Genomic DNA, 15,145 nt, shown 5'->3' with positions numbered 1-15,145 from the left:
ATGGTAAAATGTCACATATCGAGAAATTCAGAGCCGTCTCACACTTTGCCATTCATTCACTGTTAGAGATTTAATTTTTTTTTTTTAACGTTTATTTATTTTTGAGACAGAGACAGAGCATGAACAGGGGAGGGTCAGAGAGAGGGAGACACAGAATCTGAAACAGGCCCCAGGCTCTGAGCTGTCAGCACAGAGCCCGACGCGGGGCTCGAACTCACAGATCGTGAGATCATGACCTGAGCCGAAGTCGGCCGCTCAACCGACTGAGCCACCCAGGCGCCCCTCACTGTTAGAGATTTAAATGTGGACCTCCAAATCAAAATTATGGAAGCTTGTATGGCCGTCAGCCCCCATCCTTTTCTAAATCAATATCCCTTCAGGAGAAAACAAACCTACCTTTTTATGATCCCCTTGCAAAAGAGAAATTACATAGTAGTATTTATATAAATATGGGTAAGCATGTGCTGTAATTTATTGTCATGGTTTCATTTTAAAATCCTTTTCCAAGGAAGTTGTGAATTTCCTATTGTAAACAATGAGGAATTTCAAAAGAAACCATCAAACTGAGTGGAAGAGTGAGGTACTGAAAGGGAGCTTTTATCAATCAGCCAGACTGAATAAATCATTGGTAATAGAAGTAAGCAGAAAGGAAGCATTTGCCTTCATTGGGAGCAGTGAATGCCTTTTGATTTGTCTTTTAGGTTAGATTCTTTAAGTTGACCTCTCTACCCGTTCCAAGTTTGGGAAATGCCAGTCTGTTCTACCAGGAAGGCGTTAGGGAAGGAATATCTGACGATAACATTCGTATTTATCAGATACTGGCAGGTATCTGGTGGGTAGCCAGGATGGTGAGGTATACGGAAATCAGGTCAGGTGCAGAATAGTTAAGAAAGTGGAAATGTCCAGCCTAAAGAAGATGAGACTTAGCAGGTGTATAATCACTGTTTTCAACTTTCAGAAAAAGTTTCTTGTAGTGGAAAGCATACATTTTGGTTTCACTCCTCCAAATAATAGAAAAAGAACAAGTAGGTGAAAATTGAAGGAAGATAGATATCAGATGAATAATTAGGAAGAAGCTTCTAACACCCCTACATGTCCAAATGTGAAATGGGCTGCCTCAAACCTAATTAGTAGGCCATCTTGTGGGTCTCAAGAAAACACTGGGGGAGCACAGACTATGGACGTTCTACAAAAGGGTCCTGGATTTAGAAGAGAGTTTATAATAAATTACCTTCCATCTAAAAGCTTTTATGTTTCCAAGAATTCTTGAGCAGAAGTTTTCCGTATATGGAAATAAAATCTCCATTTAAGCATTGCAGTTGTCTTGAAATTATCTGTCCATTTTTTGAACACCCCAACTTTAATGGAACCCATCTCAGCCACTTGAAGTTTTTTCTTTCTTGTTTTATATACTTACGTATTTTCCCCCCTCTCCAGTTTTTGCTTCCTTTATGCCAGGTTGTAGACCTATTCACCTGTATTATAGCCCAGGTTAATTGGCAACAGGTATACCCACCTGCACTTTGTTGATAACTGGCTATTGTCATAATTAGGCTAGTACTTGTTAAGTAGTTTATGTTCTTTTTTTTTTTAATTTTTTTTAATGTTTATTTATTTTTGAGACAGAGAGAGACAGAGCATGAACGGGGGAGGGTCAGAGAGAGAGGGAGACACAGAATCTGAAGCAGGCTCCAGGCTCTGAGCTGTCAACACAGAGCCCTACATGGGGCTCGAACTCACGGACCGTGAGCTCATGACCTGAGCCGAAGTCGGATGCTTAACCGACTGAGCCACCCAGGCGCCCCAGTAGTTTATGTTCTTACGACGCTGGGTGTTAAATATTTTATATATCGCCCCTGAATACAGCCATGTATTTATTGAGAGGTGGAGACATCATGACTTCAAAAACATATTCTATATAAAATGAATAAGATTTTTGGAAAAATTTTACATGTTTTCCTCCATACATCAACAAAATGTACTTTAGTTTCTCAGCTGCCATTTTGTGAGTGAATTTTTTTTTTTTTTTTTTTTTTTTAATGAAAGCACTTATAAGCTGTATTTCTTTTGTTTGCCAGGAGGGGCACATGATGATAGAAATAAATCTCGTCCAGTTGTAATAACGTGTGTTCGTCCCGGAGGACCTGCTGACAGGTAAACTTCCTCTGTCTGTGTCACTATCCAAACAGATTCAACAAAGCTGGGGACTTTGGCATAGAGTTGAGGTATTAGAAATTTCATAGTGAAAGATAGATATTAAGCAAACGTGTTGGAATGTGAATACTGAAATTGTTGGGCTGCCAAATCAGAAGAAAGAAGGTTTGACTCCAGGCTCAACACTCACTACCCTATGTGTTTGGCAAGTGACTTACCAGTTCTAAGCTCAGTTTCCTCCACTGTGAAATGTCGATAATAATACCTACCTGACAAGGTCTTCAGTTTTATCAGAGACTGGCTGGGGCCTTGCAGGGGACCTTTCATGCAGTAGATACTTAATAAAAGGTAGCTGGCTTTTTAAAGGCACGTACTTTAAACACATCGTCTCCCATTGCTAACCTCCTCCCCTGGAAAGATAGGTGGTGATGTTCTGACTGTTACTATTAATCAACATCCTTCTGGTTATTATTATCTGTTGATGATGATTATGTATGTGAGAATGGAAGTGATTTCAATAAAAGGGAAGGAGCGTTGTCAGTACCTAGAGCTATCTCTTCGGGACTAATTTGAGTATCTGAAGAGGCAGCTCCTTCATCTCTCATATCACAAATATTAGAGGAGGTCGTACGTAAACGCACAACTTAGCTGTCTCAGGAGATGCTTGTCTTTGTATTAATTTCCCATCGCAAACGTCAATTCCATAAAGGCAGGGGACCACAACTCCGGCCATTCGCTGTGGTTGAAGGGTGGGAGAAAAATGCCCTGGTTACCCCTGACTCTGCACTATGTTTCAAACCGGGATATAATGTTTAAACTTTTTCTTATGCAATAGAAATAGTAATAATAAATACAATTGATTGAGCACCGAGCCATGTGCTAGGAAATGTACTATGTGTTTAGCAGACACTATTTTATTTGTCCTCACAACTGCCTACTAAGTACTTTTTAGCCACACTTACAGTGATAAAACTGAGGCCCCATGTGGGTACATGACTTACCAGCTAGTACACGGAAGAGCCAGGCTAGGAATTCAGGTTCATTCTCCTTCAAAATCCATACTGTTAGCTCACTTTTCTAAAAAGTTTGTGTTTAATATAAAATAAGAGAATATGAAGATACTGATTTCTCACCTGCACCATAGTATGTTTGCCTTTGCAGAGGACAACACAAAGTCAGAATTTGCACAGAAATCTTGCCTTTTTTCCCCTCTCCTGCTTCTCTTGTGAATTATTCTTCCTGCAGTAAATGAGAATATTTCCGTTCCTTATTAACATTTACCTTGGGGTTAACAAAAATGTCAGAAGCAAGCTACTAGTTTCTGAGCAACATATTATCAAATTAACTTAGGATGAAATGGAATCTAAAAGTTTAAGATAAAAATTTAGAGTCAAAGTTCTTAGAGAATTATCTAGGCGAAGGATATTTAAGAGATCACTCTTATCCTTTCCAAATCCTCAACTTGTAATCCGCCCACCCCAGTTTGATTTCTCGTATCATGACCCTCCCTGAGGCAGGAGGGTTATAATCTGGAAGCCTCCTGGCTATATTTTAGTGGAGTCTCCAATGTCCTCAGGCATCTTCTTCCAGTGCCTTGAGTGTCTATGGTCACAGCAGAAAGAATAGTATTTCCCTGTCTCTTCCAAGGAATATGAGACTGAATCAATTTAATGATTGCCAAAATGGCCTTATAAATCAATAGGGAAATTTCTAGACTAGGGAAATTTTTCACCAGTGCTCCCAGTCCTGCTTGGGTTCACTGATAATAAATGGAATGGAATCAGCAGGCTTTCTTGATGCTTAAGACGAAGCGCAAATAGGATGGATGGGGGAAGGTGTGAAATACCCGCTTTGGCTGAGCGACTCTTTTTTTTTTTTTTTTTTTTAATTTTTTTTTTTTTAACGTTTATTTATTTTTGAGACAGAGAGAGACAGAGCATGAACGGGGGAGGGTCAGAGAGAGAGGGAGACACAGAATGCGAAACAGGCTCCAGGCTCTGAGCCATCAGCACAGAGCCCGACGCGGGGCTTGAGCTCACGAACCGTGAGATCATGACCCAAGCCGAAGTCGGACGCTCAACCGACTGAGCCACCCAGGTGCCCCTTGGCTGAGCGACTCTTAATGCTAACCCCCATTATGTTACATTAATGAAGACTGTTTCTGTGTTCTCCCTTCAGAGAGGGCACCATCAAACCTGGCGACAGGTTGCTCAGTGTGGATGGAATTCGGCTTCTTGGAACCACACATGCCGAAGCCATGAGTATTCTTAAACAGTGTGGACAAGAAGCAACGCTGCTGATAGAATATGACGTCTCAGTGATGGGTATGTCAGAGTCCTGAGGTTGTGCTCGCTAAGCTCTGGGTCATGTCATTGTGCATCCCTGATAAACCACTCTGGGTTAAGAATGAACTGTGCTGTCCTCCTGCGGCAGACAGAATTTCATCAATACTCCATCATTACTCTGTTGGGTTCAGGAAGAGGTGAGTGGTGCTTTTCAGCGATTTAGAGTTCTTGTGTCAATAGCTTCTATAATAAGGTCTCATTCCATCAGAACGTTTCACCTGGCAGTCAGTTCTATGTGGATTATACTTTGGCAGCAAAGTATTTTCCCCTCCAAATCGCAAGAATAGTATTATTAACTAAAGGGCTGGTACTTTTTCTTTTACTACACGGAGACTGAGAAAAATAGGAGATTTCTTTCCTTCTTGTAACTTCACAGCATGAGGCCAGCGAATCAGAATGAATGGAAATGACCAATCATTGTATCCTAAGATTTAGGAAGAAAGAGAGGAAGGGGACCATATAGTATCAGTGGTTAAAATGAGAAGTTGAGGGGCTCCTTGGTGGCTCAGTCGGTTGAGCGTCCGACTTCGGCTCAGGTCATGATCTCGCGGTCTGTGAGTTCGAGCCCCGCGTCGTGCTCTGTGCTGACAGCTCAGAGCCTGGAGCCTGCTTCCGATTCTGTGTCTCCCTCTCTCTCTGACCCTCCCCCGTTCATGCTGTGTCTCTCTCTGTCTCAAAAATAAATAAAAACGTTAAAAAAAAATTTTTTTTAAAAATAGAATGAGAAGTTGAGTACAGTATCCTTTTTTTTTTCTTTTAATGTAGTTGACCCACGATGTTACATTTGTTTCAGGTGTACAACATAGTGATTCGACAAGTGTGTGTGTTTTGCCATGTTCACCACAAGTATAACTACCATCTGTCACCATGCAACACCATTACAATACCTTTGACTGTATTCCCTTTGCTGTACCTTTCATTTCCATGATTTACTCATTCCATAACGGGAAACCTGTGTCTCCCACTCCCTTTCACCCATTTTGCCCATTCCCCCACGCTTTTCCCCTCTGGCAGCCATCAGTTTGTTCCCTGTGTTTAAACGTCTGAGTCTGCTTTTTGTTTGTTTATTCACTTATTTGGATTTTTTCCAGTTCCACATGAGTGAAATCGTATGGTAGTCGTCTTTCTCAGTCTGATTTATTTCACTTAGCATAATACCCTCTAGGTCCATCCATTTTGTCTGAAATGGCACTATCTTGTCCTTTTCTATGGCTGCATAATATGTGTATACATCACATCTTCCTTATCTATTCATCTATCAGTGGACACTTCGGTTGCTTCCATATCTTACCTATTATAAATAATGCTGCGATAAACATAAGGTGCATATATCTTTTTGAGTCAGTGTTTTGGTTTTCTTTGGGTAAATACCCAGTGGTGGAATTATTGGACCATATGGTATTTGCTATTTTTAATTTTTTGAAGAAACTCCATACTGAAGCACCAATTCACATCCCTACCAACAGTGCACGAGGGTTCCTTTTCTTCCACATCCTCACCAACACTTGTTATTTTTTGTCTTTTTTTAAAAATATTTATTTATTTTTGAGAGACACAGAGACAGAATGCGAGTGTGTTAGGGGCAGAGAGAGAGGGAGACACAGAATCTGAAGCAGGCTCCGGGCTCTGAGCTGTCAGCATAGAGCCTGACACGGGGCTCGAACTCACAAGCTGTGAGATCATGACCTGAGCCGAAGTCGGACGTCCAACTGATTGAGCCACCCAGGCTTTCCAGGCACCCCATTTCTTGTCTTTTTAATTTTTTTTTAGCCATTCTGGAAGGTATAAGGTGATACCTCATTGTGGTTTTGATTTGCATTTCCTTGGTGTTTAGTGGTGTCCAGAATCTTTTCATATCTCTGTTTGCCATTTGAATATCTTCTGTAGGAAAATGTCTGTTTAATTCTTCTGCCCATTTTTAATTGGATTATTTGTTTTTTTGGTGTTGAGTTATAGAAGTTCTTCCTTTATATATTTGGGATATTAAACCTTTATCAGACATATCATCTGCAAATCCTCTTACATTTAATAGGTAACCTTTTTGTTTTGTTGATGGTTTCTTTTGCTGTGCAAATGCTTTTTATTTTGACATAGTCCCAATAGTTTATTTCTGCTTTGTTTCCCTTGCCTTAGGAGACATATCTAGCAAAATGTGGTGTAGTATTCTTTCTTCCAATAATGATTACAATAGAAATTAATTATATTTCTGCCCTTACAACTATGGTAAAACTTGGAAGGTATCCTCATCTGGCTTTTAAATGTTAAGAGAGAGCCCAGTTTTGTGTAATGTTGACAAAGGCAGAAAAATTATGAAATAATGAATTGGAACTTGAAATTGAAACTAAATCATGTTATATACACTTCTTAACAATTGTCAGACATGATTATTTGACCTGATTTTACCAGTAAGTTTTGTGCTGGTGAAATGTAGCAGAGAAAAGAGGCTTACTCTATTAACTGCAAACTCCTTTCTCCTTTATTTCCCACCCTGTGTGATTCATGTAGAACAGTGTTGCTTAAAAATATTAATATGTCTATTGGCCTGAAATGTTTTAAAAGGTATGAGGTTTCTAAAAAAAATTTTAAGTATGAGATTTAAGGAGTTCTTAGCGGAATAAGCAGTACGGTATGCTCTTGACATGGAAAGTTCGAAAATGAATGAACTTCCCACCCTCCTCTACCCTTCTCTTGTATTCTCTCCCACCCTCTTTTCTTTTTCTTTCTCTTTGGTTATATAGGTTTTAAGTTAGATTTGGAGTTAGGTGATTTGGGTCCTGTTCTCACTCTACTGATTTCTAGCTATTAAGGTGGACCATGTTTCTTATTTCCCTGTGCCTTAGTTACCTCATTTGTCAAATGGGGACTTGCTTACTGTTTCTCAACTTTTTCTCTCTCACTCTGTTCCTCACTGTCTGTCTTCCATTCTTCCTCCTTTCCCTTCCAGCCACCCAATTCTTTGATATTCTGCTCTCCATTTCTCGCTATGAGTACTACTCTATTCTAACTGTGTCCTACTCAGCTTTTTTTCTAGTATTCCCTATAGCCATCCTCCTTTTTCTCTGTTTGTGTGTCTTGCTTTTTTCCATTCCTGTTTTCCTAATTTGGGTTAAGATAGGATTAGGTACCATAAGCTCAAATAATTTTTTTTTTATTTTTTTAACATTTATTTATTTTTGAGAGAGACAGAGACAGAGTGTGAGCGGGGAAGGAGCAGAGAGAGAGGGAGACACAGAATCCAAAGCAGGCTCCAGGCTGTGAGCTGTCAGCACAGAGCCCAACGCGGGGCTTGAATTCACGAGTCATGAGATCATGACCTGAGCTGAAGTCGGACACCCAACCGACGGAGCCACCCAGGCACCCCATATAAGCTCAAATAATTGAGAATGACAATTGGAGGAGAGAGAAGTACAAATGGTGTCCTAGAATATGAGATACTTTCAATTAGAATTATTCATCAAATATGAACTGATACTTTCTATAGCAAAAAACACATTTTCCTTTTTTCTTGTAATACTTTTTCTTTTGCAACTTTTGGAGCTCTTCTTTCTCAACAGGAATAAAATGAGCTCTTATGCAACACAGCCTGGGAAAATGATGAGCAATAATAGCTCAACCGTATACAAGGACAGCATCAAGTACAAATAGCAGAAACCCAATGTAGACTAGCTTCAAGAGGGAATATGTTAGCCTACAAAAGCTTGGACTCCAAGGTGTAGCCTGGCTTCAAACATAAGTTCAGTAATGTCATAGGCATTCTGTCTCTCCGATCTTCTTGCCTAGGAAAGCCGCTCCTTATGTTATGACAAGATGGCCCCAGCAGCCACACGCCTACATCATCTTGAGAGTTTATGATACCAGAGGAAGAAATGAGAATGGATCTCCTGTAAAAGATTCTCAGTGACTTAGCTTGGAGCAAATGCTGACCATTACCCTAATCACTGTGTCCGGGGATATAATGCACTCTTTGCTCCTTTGGTAGGAGAGGCAGAGTGTATGTTGAACAGCCCCAGCAGAATGAAACAGAGAAATGGCACTGCCCCAAAGCAGATGGCGTTGAGTTGATGAAAGCAATAGATGCCCTTTTGAGAACATATTTTGATGTTAAATATTACATTCCCACTTGCAGGAGTTATATTCCCTCTAATCTGAGAGTTTTCCTTGCTTCACATCCTCACCAGCACTTGGTATTCCCAGTCTGGTTCATGCTAACTATTCTGATGGATGTTAAGTGATATCCCATCTTAAGCTTAATGTATATTGTCTCCATGAATAACCACGTGGGACACCTTTTCATTTCCCAGCAGGACATACTTGCTGCATTGACTTTACATTTAAGACTTTTATTTATCTATATACTATTGAAACTATGACACATTATATCTTAGAAGTATGTATACATCTATAATCATAGATATAAATATTGATTTTAATTACTTATATACCCTTAAAAGTACACAAATTATTTCTTAGGAAGTATATCTGTGTGTGTGTGTGTGTGTGTGTGTGTGTGCGCGCATGTGTACACATCCAACCATAAATCTCAACCCTGGAATCAGATGTATTTTTCAGTAAGTCTCAAAATATAAATGTCAGCAAAGTCAGCAGTCTATTTAGGAAAGCTATTGACACTATAGATTTTATTAATTAAAGTTGAATTTAATCTATGTTAAAATTTTAAGGAAAATGTATTGAGATAAGGAAGACTGTAAGAGGAATAGGTTTAGGGGGAAATTAAGAGCTCAGTTTGGGGTATGTTATGTTTGAGATGTCTCTCTACCATTCAAGTGACATGTGACATACCCACCTGTGTACAGTTGGGTATTTAAGCCTGGATTTCACTGCAGAAGTGAGGGCAGGTGATGTAAATTTTTAACTCAACAGCACAAAGATGGATCTTAAAACCATGAGGCACCTGAGGGGGGTGAGACAGAGGACTGAGCTCTGGGGCTCTCCAAAAGTGACAAGTCACAAGTCAGGAAGGTGAAGAGGAACCTGCAAAATAAATTGAGTGATGGAGACAGAGAACCGAGGCAGAGTGTTGAGGCATGGAGGACAGATTTTTCCTTTGTAAATGGTGGTAATTATACCACCACACTCACAAGTTGCTGTGAGAAGCGAAAGAATTAATACATATGCAGTGTTTGGCACATAACACGTGCATAGTAAATATGAACTAATCATTTAGAATGTTAACAAACATTCTGACTTAGGCAAAATGTAGTGCCTCTTGAAGTCAAAAAAACTTGATCGAGTCTTGGTTCTCTGTTGACCTTGGACGAGTTATTGAGCCTCTCCGAGCTTCGACCTTCCTATCTCTAAAATAGGGATGATAACAGCACTTCTATAAAGGATTGATGGAAAGACTGAGTGAATATATATAAAGTGCTTACCATAACTAAACTGACCCATTATTGAATACCAGGAAATTAAAGTTGACTGTTTCCATGCTCCACTTCCCTAAAATGAACCTCACATCACCTTTACCCTTTACCACATCATTATTACCCTGGATGAAGAAGGAGCTGAATCTTCATTCTGTCACAATACTAAGTCATTGGTAGAAAGGATATTTGAGTGATAACGTGTTCTGGATTGTTTTATTTCCTAAAATTCACTGAAATACTTATTTTGCTTAGAACTTTGCTGAAAATATTTCTAAAGTATGTTTCCTAGAACGTATATTAAATTAAAGATACTTGAGTCCTTGATAGAGCACATGGAAACAGTCCCCCAAGATAGAGGGCGTTGTTCTGAACGTCAGTCTTTACGCCAGTGCCACAGAGTCAAGAGGTTTAGAGATTATGCTAAATCTGTACTGATTTATAATTTATTCCAGAGTTTTAAAAAATTACAAGATCCTCTAATATTAGTTATTTTATAACTTTCCTCTTTCTTCCATGGAAAGAGCTGTGGAAAGCCATCAGTTAATATGGATTTCTTGTCGGTTATATTAAACAAGGCTCACTGTAGTGTAATTTAAATAAGCTTTCTCACCAAGAAACAGTAATCATAGTCACTTAGTAGATGTCAAATGTAAACAGCAAATTATTGTAGTTGCAAATAAAGATGGAAAGACAACTAAAATGTTTCTCAAAAACTGTGAAATACAGTGAAATTTTCCACCATCATCCCTAATATTTACTATCCCCATGCATAGACCTTTCAAAAATATACTCTCTCCCTCCCTCCCTCCCTTCTAGGCATATATGCCCAAGTCAAATCCACCTCCTTCCCTGATCCTACTCTTCTTTGGTTCAGTCAGTCTCTCATTTTCTCTCCCTTTTGAACCCCACTGGCGCTCCCTTGGCAACTCTGGAGGGCATTTACATTTTGTCTTGCCTAAGTTATCTGTGAGTTTTTCTGTTGTGCCTTTAGGTTCCATAGACTCCTTGGGGACAGTAATTGAGTCATCTTTTTTGCTGATTTCTATTGCATCTCACATGAAGTCTCCAGATATACACAGGAGGCTCTTAATGATAATTGTGGATTGAACAATGCAGTCACCTATAGATGAGCTGTTTTTATGACTGATCATCATGAAGTAGATGCGTATAGAATGTAGCAAAACGTCAATGTTTATGTGGTAGGTTTAAGATGAAGTTACTTCATGATATCATCTTACATTTCAGAATGACATCACGAATCTTTATGTTTTTATAATTATGAAATTTATTGTCAAATTGGTTTCCATACAGCACCCAGTGCTCATCCCAGCAGGTGCCCTCCTCAGTGCCCATTATGAATCTTTAAATCACAAAACCTCTTCATCTACCTACGGTGTTTTTCTGTGTTCCTGTAATCCTCTGACTCTTCTCTTAACTATTTCTCTGCTCAGCTTCAAATATTTCCTTTCATTTATCTGGACTGAGCCAGCATGCAAAACCAAGAATGCTGAAAAAAATGTTACCCTTTCCTTTGAAATGCCCATGCCTATTCTATCTTTGCCCAGATGTGTGGATAGTCCTTACTTCTATTCAATCCTTAGTAATTTTCAAGTAATTGTTTTAACAGATATTGATTTGAATGTTATGAGTCTTCGGAAAAGATGACTAACTCCTTTGCAATCAAAAGTATAGGTTTGTGTGGCACCTGGGTGGCCCAGTTGCTTAAGCATCCGACTCTTGATTTTAGCTCAGGTCATTATCTCACAGTTCATGAGTTCAAACCCCGCCTGGGGCTCTGCGCTGACAGTGCAGAGCCTGCTTGGGATTCTGTCTTCCTTTCTCTCTCTGCCCCTCCCCTGCCCACTCTCTATCTCTCTCTCCATTTCTCTCATAAATAAATAAATAAATAAATAAATAAATAAATAAATAAATTTTTTTAAAGAGTATAGGTTTATTGGTGTCATCACAACTGTATCTTGGCCATGCTTTGCATTTCATTTTTTCGGAATATCAAGATCAAGATGTAACACCTTCCACCAGTGACTTCTGAGTCACAGGTTCCAAGAGTAAATTGGCCACTATCTGTGTTCTCTAATAAATTTCTTCTAGACGATCTCAATGTACTGGAAATTTTTTCCACCGAATTTTTCAAGGGAATTTTTCATGTGTGTCATAAATACTTCTAGAAGGGCTCCTAGAAGTATTTATGACACACATGCTTCTTTATGGGTCACCAGCATAACCTCCCCTTCACAGAAAATTTCATAAATGGAAGACCAGAAAGTTTTCCACTTAAAAAAAGTCTAATTTTCAAATGGCAACAGCCATTTACTTGGAATATTATTTTTCTAAGATAAAAGGCAGATCTCCTTAAAACTTCTCCTTTTGATCTAAAAAATGATTTTTTGCAGAATACTCTTGTTCCTAGTCATCTAGTTCTCTTTTATGTATTCAAACTAGAGCCACTTAACATATGTTTATGGACACAAAAGAAATGGGTGAGGAGAAAGTTACCTTAAATTAAAAAAGGTATATTTTTTATTTTATATTACTAGATTATAACAGAGGGGTTTTAAAATTCACTTTTAGGGGCGCCTGGGTGGCTCAGTCGGTTGAGTGTCCGACTTCGGCTCAGGTCATGATCTCACACTCCGTGAGTTCGAGCCCTCCATCAGGCTCTGTGCTGACAGCTCAGGGCCTGGAGTCTGCTTCCGATTCTGTGTCTCCCTCTCTCTCTGCCCCCACCCACCCCACCCCACCCCCCGTTCATGCTCTGTCTCTCTCTGTCTTAAAAATAAATAAAAAACATTAAAACATTTTTTAATTAAAAAAAATAAAATTCATTTTTACATTATAGTACAAGATGCAAGTAGCAAAGTGCTGAAATCTTATTTGTACACATTATTGAAATGCCACTTGCATATTCCCCACCCAGGTCAAGAAATAGAACAGAACCATTATCGCCAAAACCCCAATGTCTCCACCCAATCGCTACCCCATCGCTTTCCACAGTGTAACCCCCATCTTGACTGACTAAACCATAAATGTGTTTTCCTGATTTTGGAACTGTTTATAAACGGAACCACATAGCCTGTTTCTTTGGTACTGGGCTTCTCTTGTCCAACAGTATGTTTGTGAGATCCACTCCTACCGTTACCTGCAGCAGTAATTCATTCTTTTTGTTATTATAGCATTCCATTATACCAATCGATCACAATTTAGCCTTTCCCATTGATGATAGTTTATATATTTTGCAGTGTGAGGCTCTTACAAATAATGCTACTGTGAACATCCTGGTGTATGTCTTGTGGTAAACATACATATGCATTTCTGTTAGGTTATGCCTAGGAGTGGAATCGCCAGGCCACATGTTACATGCATGCTCAGCTTTAGTAGATAGTGCCAAACAGTTTTTCCAAGTGGTGGTACTGATTTGCATTCCTGCTGACTGTTTTGCTTCCTTCCCACCCTCACCAGCACTTGGTATCATCGATCTGCTTCATTTTAACCATTCTGAGAGTGTGTACTGTTAGCTTTTTGTGGCTTTAGTGTGTATTTCCAGATGAATAAGGATGCTGGGCACCTTTTCATTATTTGTCATCTGGATATTCTCCATTGCAATACGTTTGTTCAAGTCTTTTGGTCCATTTTTTTTTTTCTGTTAGGCAACCGTATCATTATAGATTTATATGAGGTCTTTGTACATTATATGTGCAAGCCCTATTGTATTTATATATGTTACAAATTAACCCTAACTACTGTCTGGAAAAGAAATGCCAAAATTGGTAGATTTCAGCTAATCCATAACATTCCAATAAACTGCTTGGTTGCCTTTTGGGAATGTCCTGAGATTCTGACAAACAGAAGCCTGGAAGAGGATGTAAAATTCCATCTAGTTTGTTCTACCATCTTCAGGTAGATGTTGCCATTGGAGTTTAGTACTATATCAGTATTAGCTATTGCTGTGTAGCTAAATATTAGTATTAACTCTTCCTAGGGAGCAAAATATCACAAACTAGTGACTTCAAACTACACCCATTTATCACCTCACAGTTCTAGAAGTCCTAAGTCCAGGCGAGCTCTTCTGGATTCTTTGCTTAGCATCTCTCAAGGCCCAAGTCAATGTGTCACCTGAGCTAAGGTTTTATCTAAAGGCTCTGGGAAAGAATCCACTTCCAAGCTTATTCACATTATTGGCCAGTTCTTTGACGCTGCAGATCTGAGGTCCCCGTTTCCAACTGGGAACTGTTTCTTGCCCTTAGAGATGCCCACATTCCTTCTCACATGGCCTCCTCCATCTACAGCCAGCAATGTAGTGTTGGCTATCCCTCACATTTTAAATCCCGGACTTCTCCTTCTACCAACAGTCAGAGAAAGTTCTGCACTTTTAAGGACTCATTTGATCACGTGAGGCTTACCCAGATAATCTCTCTTTTTAAGGTCGCCTGGGTCGAACGATACAACACAGTCATGGGAGTGATACATTATCTCATTCAGAGGGTCTGGGGATTAGCACATGATGGGAGAGGGACACCATGGTTTCAGAGATTCCGTCTACCACAAAATCAAAGAGAGACAAGAACAGATTAGAAGAGAAATGCCAGCACTTAGAGATCGAAACACCTGTGGAGAGGTGATCGGCTAGACCAACATCGGTGCCTACTTTGAAGTAATTCTCAACATGTTTTGCATGAATGAGTACCTTTGAGATTCTGTTTTATGCTGTTACATTATATCACCTTTCTCTGAATGTTCTTGTACAAATAAACGGACACAGTGTCCCCAAACTATAGTTCAACTAGAATGGGAAGAATCAGTAACTTTCCGGGTTTTTTTAATGTCATCTCTGATTAACAGGTGGTGGTTGTCTGAACCACTGTGGTAAGAAGGAGCTTGAAGTTTCCAAGCTCAATGGGAAAGACAGTGATCACTTACACCATGTACTGAGTGCTGCAGGTACCTATGAGTGCAAATGCAGTCTTGTTACCACCCCTTGCCCACTCAGAGGTCCAAGGGATACTAGCCACTGGACCTGCGAACTAGTCCAAAGTTGAATCAATTTTAGAGACTCTCTGTGTGATAAATCTGAATAATACAGCACTTCGTATCATTGTCTTCTCACCATAACTGGAGGCTTGTCTGTTTTTTTCTACAACCACATACGATAATCCACATTTTTTACGCTCTTGAGAAGCAGCAAACTGGAAGGCATGGAGCATGCATCCTTTGGTCTGCACCGTGAGTTTGAAAAGTTAGAATTGG

At 39.5% G+C, this 15,145-nt stretch overlaps 1 protein-coding gene across 5 annotated transcripts in view; it reads left to right on the top strand.

The window, feature by feature from the left end:
• The window catches only part of GRIP1 (glutamate receptor interacting protein 1), a 683,162-nt gene that overhangs the window by 544,974 nt on the left and 123,043 nt on the right, over positions 1-15,145 (top strand). For all 5 annotated transcript variants that reach the window (XM_049627402.1, XM_049627399.1, XM_049627403.1 and 2 more), the window contains 2 exons: positions 2,079-2,154; positions 4,333-4,478. In XM_049627402.1, coding sequence (XP_049483359.1) covers positions 2,079-2,154; positions 4,333-4,478 — 222 coding nt within the window. The remainder of the gene's footprint in view (positions 1-2,078; positions 2,155-4,332; positions 4,479-15,145) is intronic.

The sequence above is a fragment of the Panthera uncia genome, chromosome B4, assembly GCF_023721935.1.
Source record: "Panthera uncia isolate 11264 chromosome B4, Puncia_PCG_1.0, whole genome shotgun sequence".
Lineage (NCBI taxonomy): Eukaryota > Metazoa > Chordata > Mammalia > Carnivora > Felidae > Panthera > Panthera uncia.
Note: the sequence above shows the minus strand (reverse complement) of the source record. Positions and strands in the feature narration are given on the sequence as shown.